Source organism: Phalangium opilio, unplaced genomic scaffold, assembly GCF_054372755.1.
Source record: "Phalangium opilio isolate 3A_F unplaced genomic scaffold, DU_Popi_V2 ptg001170l_1, whole genome shotgun sequence".
Taxonomy (NCBI): Eukaryota; Metazoa; Arthropoda; class Arachnida; order Opiliones; family Phalangiidae; genus Phalangium; species Phalangium opilio.
The window spans coordinates 3,862,186-3,867,835 of NW_028324255.1; the positions used below are offsets into that span (position 1 = coordinate 3,862,186).

Below are 5,650 nucleotides of genomic sequence, written 5' to 3' on the forward strand. Positions count from 1 at the left end.
CGCTAACCATTGAGCCACGGAAGCTCAGCAAATAAATGGTTATCACGTATTATGGAAAAAGTTTGACTTTTCACGCTACATCTGAGACCTCACAACACCGCTCCCGGATGGGCTCGAACCACCAACCTTTCGATTAACAGCCGAACGCGCTAACATTGAGCCACGGAAGCCCAAAAATTAAATGTTCGTCAGGACAATAAATAAAAATGTACCTCGATTTTTAATAACATTTTCAAAATCGACGTTTCACGGCCAAAGAAGCATATTGTCGCGGACCTTACACCTAAACCCTCCAAAAGCACCCCACCGATCGCTGGATTTTCACCTACTGATAACAGCGCAATAATAGACATCGCAACGAACGGCCTTATCTCGACTCCTCCCTCCACGACCCCTATAAAACGGAGCGACCGTCCGAGATTCGACACACAGTCTCGAGTAGCAGCGATAGAGGGTCCAGCCACCAGCCATTACGACGAAGCTCTAGCCGCCAGCCGATATCTGGTTGGACCGCTTGCCCCAGTTGCCGAATCACTTGCTCTCGCCGACAACCGCGCAGCCGTTTCCGCCGACAACCGCCCAGCCGATACCGCCGATAACCATCAAGTCGATTTTGCCAACGACCGTCCAGCTGATCTCGTCGACGACCATCCTGCTGACCCCGCCGAAGAACAACCTATCGCGGCCACCCACCCGCGCTACTCATTACGACCGCGGATCGCGATAAACTATAAGTGTTAAGCGGGAGTAACTATATTTTATCATAAGTTTATAAGAATAAGGACAGTTTATACAATAAAGACATTTTATACAAACAAACCGTTTCACTGGTGGAGGCGCCGGGCACACAGCTACCCGTTCACCATCGCACGAGTTAATTACCATCATGGCTGCCCCTTCGATGATACCGACTTTTAAAGGACTCCCATCCGAAGACATAAAGAACTGGCTTCGCCGTTTCGAACGCGTGGCTACCCTAAGCAACTGGGCCGCCGCAAGCTGGGCCAACTATGCCGCACTTTACCTCGAAGGAACCGCTGCAGAATTTTGGGACGATGTTCTAGAAGCTCAGCCTCCCGCCACTTGGGCCGCCGCTAAACGTATTCTACGTGAAGCTTTCGAAAAACCCGTTGACGTCGCCGATGTCGAACATACGCTTTTCCATCGCCGACAGGGCGTTGATGAATCATACCCTGTGTACAGCACGGCAATCCTGGCACTATGCAACCAACTTGGCCGAGAAGTAGCTGAGGACGAAAAAATTCGTCACATAACCCGGGGACTGCATGCGGACCTTGTCGAAGGCGTATATCGCACAGAGCCAACAAGTCTCGACGAGCTTTCAACTGCCGTAAATTTGATCACCGAGGCTCGACGTATAGCCTCTCGGAACCGGGCCGCTGCCCGACATTCCGGCATGCCAACCCATCGACCCGATGCCAGCCGAATGCTAAACTACCAGACCCGACTACCAGTCACAGTACCCACAAACACGAATACTGCTTTGAATCGGTCTAGGATTCCTGAATCTCAGTACGTCTCACAGCCTATAATAGAAGAAGCCGGGTACCATCGCGCCAATCGAATGCGCACCGAAGACAATCGACCAATTTGCTTCAATTGCAATCGACCAGGCCACGTGTCCCGTTACTGTAGAGAACAACGTGCAATTGCTTCCGCGCCCTCGACCTCGGGAAACTTCAACGCGCGGACGTGAGGGGGAGCTCGTCCGTGGCCTCTGAAATAACAATCTCTCCAAGGAACCAAGCTACCAACGGAATAAACTCGCTTAAAGATCCAGTCGACAACATAGAACTTTCTTTAGAAGATACTGTTTCTCGCGATAAACAATTATTGTGGGTACCGTGCCTCGTAAATCAGAGACCTACTACGGCCCTTATTGATCCCGGGTCCGTAATCTCGTCGCTCCATGAAAATTTCGTTGCCAAGCTGAAAATAGACCTATCACCGTCAAATCAACCGCTACGGTCCGCATTTGGACACATCGCTTTTGCATCCGGTAAAGCTGACGTCACCTTAGACATTCTTGGAAGGACCTTCTCACACGAAGCGATAGTAATGCCTCACTTGCCTGCCGACGTAGTCCTTGGAATTGACTGGGCGCGCCGGCATCGAATCACGCTTGACTTTGGTACCCCACAAGTAATTCGTCTCCCGACCTCGCCACTGATAACTTGTGAAGACGCCTCTGAAAGTCGCCAACCTCCGGAGAGCATCCCGACAATAGCGAAGTTTCCGGACTCCCCGTATGAGGAAGAGCCGTCCGCCCTATCGGCCTACGTTGGTTTAGCCGAACCAATGACCATTCTCCCATGGACAGAGACCGTTATCCCCATCAGTATTCCGAGGGAAGTCAAGTTCTCGACAGCCGTACTAGCCCCGAACCAAGAATTGCGTCAAAAGACCGGCATTTCCGCCCCCAACGCCGTAATAAACATCAAGAGCGGGAAGTCGCACTTAGCTATCGCCAATTTATCATGGCAGGACCAGGTTATTCAACCTGGCATGAATCTCGGAAACATCGAAGAACATGTGGAGCCCCAAGCTACAGCAGCTGCTTTCAATCATCTTAGCACAATCGGCGAAGATGTTTGGCGCCGCTCTACTATCTCGGACCAACTGTCAACTGCTGATCGGAGTAGACTGGATAATCTTCTGCGAGAATTCAATCATTGCTTTCACCCGACCGATACGCCCGTACGACAAGCTAGATTACCGCCGCACCAGATCAATACCGAAGGCCACCTACCCGTCCATCTTCCCCCAAACCGGACGTCGTTTGTTGAACGAGACACTATCCGAGATTAAGTAAAGAAGATGGCAGCTCACGACATTGTCCGCCCATCCTGCAGTCCCTGGTCATCCCGAGTCGTATTGGTTCGCAAAAAGGATGGAACCACGAGGTTCTGCGTTGATTTTCGCCGCCTGAACGCTCTCACTAAGAAAGACGTCTACCCACTTCCCCGAATTGACGACGCACTTGACCGGCTTCGTGGTGCCAAGTTCTTCTCTACGATGGACCTTGCCTCTGGGTACTGGCAAATCCCAGTCGCGAAGGATGACCAAGAAAAAACAGCGTTCAGCACCCCGGATGGGCTTTACGAGTTTACCGTTATGCCTTTTGGACTTGTCAATGCCCCGGCTACATTTCAACGGACAATGGACGTCGTCCTAGCCGGTCTCAAATGGAACACTTGCCTCGTTTATCTGGACGATATTGTAGTATTTTCCTCAACCCTGAATGATCACCTTATCCGCCTACGCTTAGTACTGGAGAGGCTGGACGAAGCCGGACTATCTCTCAAGCCTGAAAAATGTCACTTCGCCTGTCCCAGTATAAAATTCCTGGGCCACGTTGTCTCGGGAGAAGGAGTAGCAACTGATCCAGATCTAACTAAAGCCGTCGAGACCTTCCGTTTACCAAGCAACCGAAAAGAGCTACAATCTTTCCTGGGACTATGTTCGTATTACCGTCGCTTCGTTAAAAACTTCGCCAAAATCGCTCGCCCTCTGACGGAGCTCACCAGCAGCAAAGTTCCTTTTGCCTGGACCAAAAAACAAGATACAGCCTTTCACACTCTAAAAGTCAAGTTGATCAGCCCTCCAATCTTGAGTCACTTTGACCCTACTCTTCCTACCGAAATTCACCCAGACGCCAGCGATAAAGGAATCGGAGCGGTATTGAGTCAACGCGAGAATGGCATGGAAAAAGTCATCGGTTATGCGAGTCGTACCCTCTCTGCGCCCGAAGTAAACTATAGCACAACGGGGAAAGAATGCCTGGCGCTAGTCTGGGCTTTGGCTCGGTTCCGACCCTACATACATGGCCGATCCGTACGTATTATAACGGACCATCACGCCCTTTGTTGGTTGCGTAGCCTTAAGGACCCTCATTCCCGCCTTGCCCGATGGTCTCTCGACACACAAGCCCAGGAGATGGAGATTTATCACCGGAGCGGCAGGCGACATTCCAACGCAGACTGCCTAAGCCGGCTCGTCGACCCAGAGCCTCCAGAAGCCCCGCTTCCGGCTGGACCATGCTGCTCCGTCGTAGAGCTCCCTGACATAGGCAAGCTGCAGAGGGAAGATGCACTCTGGAACCCGATCATTGCCCACCTAGAAAGACCAACCAAACCAGTCGAATTAGCGTTTCGCCGCAAAGCGAGTAAATACATCTTGATCAACGCGATCCTTTACCGCAAATCAAAGAATCGGGCCCTTCTAGTCATTCCAAGTACACTTAGAAATGACGTATTTTGAGTATTTCTTCACTATTTTCAAATATAACCACTGAAACCATTATTTTTATACTTTTTGCTTTAATTCAAGCAATGTAACGATATACATTCAAAAAACTGTTAAAATTCAATTTTCAATAAGAAATCGTATTCACGGATTTTGTGTCTTGAAGAAGAAAAACCTGCGATTTTTTCGGTACTTTTTTGAATGCATTTTTTTCTGGAGAAATTTTTGACCGAATTCAGCTTAATTCCCTATAAAACACTAATTAAAAGTGATTTCATCTCCAGAAAAAAAAAATTTCTCCAGAAAAAAAGCATTCAAAAAAGTACCGAAAAAATCGCAGGTTTTTCTTCTTCAAGACACAAAATCCGTGAATACGATTTCTTATTGAAAATTGAATTTTAACAGTTTTTTGAATGAATATCGTTACATTGCTTGAATTAAAGCAAAAAGTATAAAAATAATGGTTTCAGTGGTTATATTTGAAAATAGTGAAGAAATACTCAAAATATGCTTCTTTGGCCGTGAAACGTCGATTTTGAAAATGTTATTAAAAATCGAGGTACATTTTTATTTATTGTTCAATCGAGATGAAATCACTTTTAATGAGTGTTTTATAGGGAATTAAGCTGAATTCGGTCAAAAATTTCTCCAGAAAAAAATGTATTCAAAAAAGTACCGAAAAAATCGCATGTTTTTCTTCTTCAAGATACAAAATCCGTGACAACGATTTCTTATTGAAAAATTTAATTTTAACAGTTTTTTGATTGAATATCGTTACATTTGCTTGAATTAAAGCAAAAAGTATAAAAATAATGGTTTCAGTGAATATATTTGTAAATAGTGAAGAAATACTCAAAATATGCTTCGTTGGCGGCGAAACGTCGATTTTTAAAATGTTATTAAAAATCGAGGTACATTTTTAATTATTGTTCAATAGAGATGAAATCACTTTTAATGAGTGTTTTATAGGGAATTAAGCTGAATTCGGTCAAACATTTCTCCAGAAAAAAATGCATTTAAAAGTGTACCGAAAAAATCGCATGTTTTTTTTTTCAAGATACAAAATCCGTGACAACGATTTCTTATTGAAAAATTTAATTTTAACAGTTTTTTGATTGAATATCGTTACATTTGCTTGAATTAAAGCAAAAAGTATAAAAATAATGGTTTCAGTGAACATATTTGAAAATAGTGAAGAAATACTCAAAGTATGCTTCTTTGGCCGTGAAACGTCGATTTTGAAAATGTTATTAAAAATCGAGGTAAATTTTTAATTATTGTTAAATCGAGATGAAATCACTTTCAATGAGTGTTTTATAGGGAATTAAGCTGAATTCGGTCAAAAATTTCTCCAGAAAAAAATGCATTCAAAAGTGTACCGAAA

At 45.4% G+C, this 5,650-nt stretch overlaps 1 protein-coding gene across 1 annotated transcript; it reads left to right on the forward strand.

Moving 5' to 3' along the window:
* The first annotated feature begins 268 nt into the window (after positions 1-268).
* On the forward strand, positions 269-1,720 carry LOC149584266 (uncharacterized). The gene has a single exon (XM_089863434.1). The coding sequence runs from the start codon at positions 887-889 to the stop codon at positions 1,715-1,717; it is 831 nt and encodes a 276-aa protein (XP_089719560.1). The 5' UTR covers positions 269-886; the 3' UTR covers positions 1,718-1,720.
* Positions 1,721-5,650: the final 3,930 nt, after the last annotated feature.

What these genes read in the sequence shown, in the direction of transcription:
- LOC149584266 (XM_089863434.1), top strand. Translation starts at nt 887, where the DNA reads ATGGCTGCCCCTTCGATGATACCGACTTTTAAAGGACTCCCATCCGAA.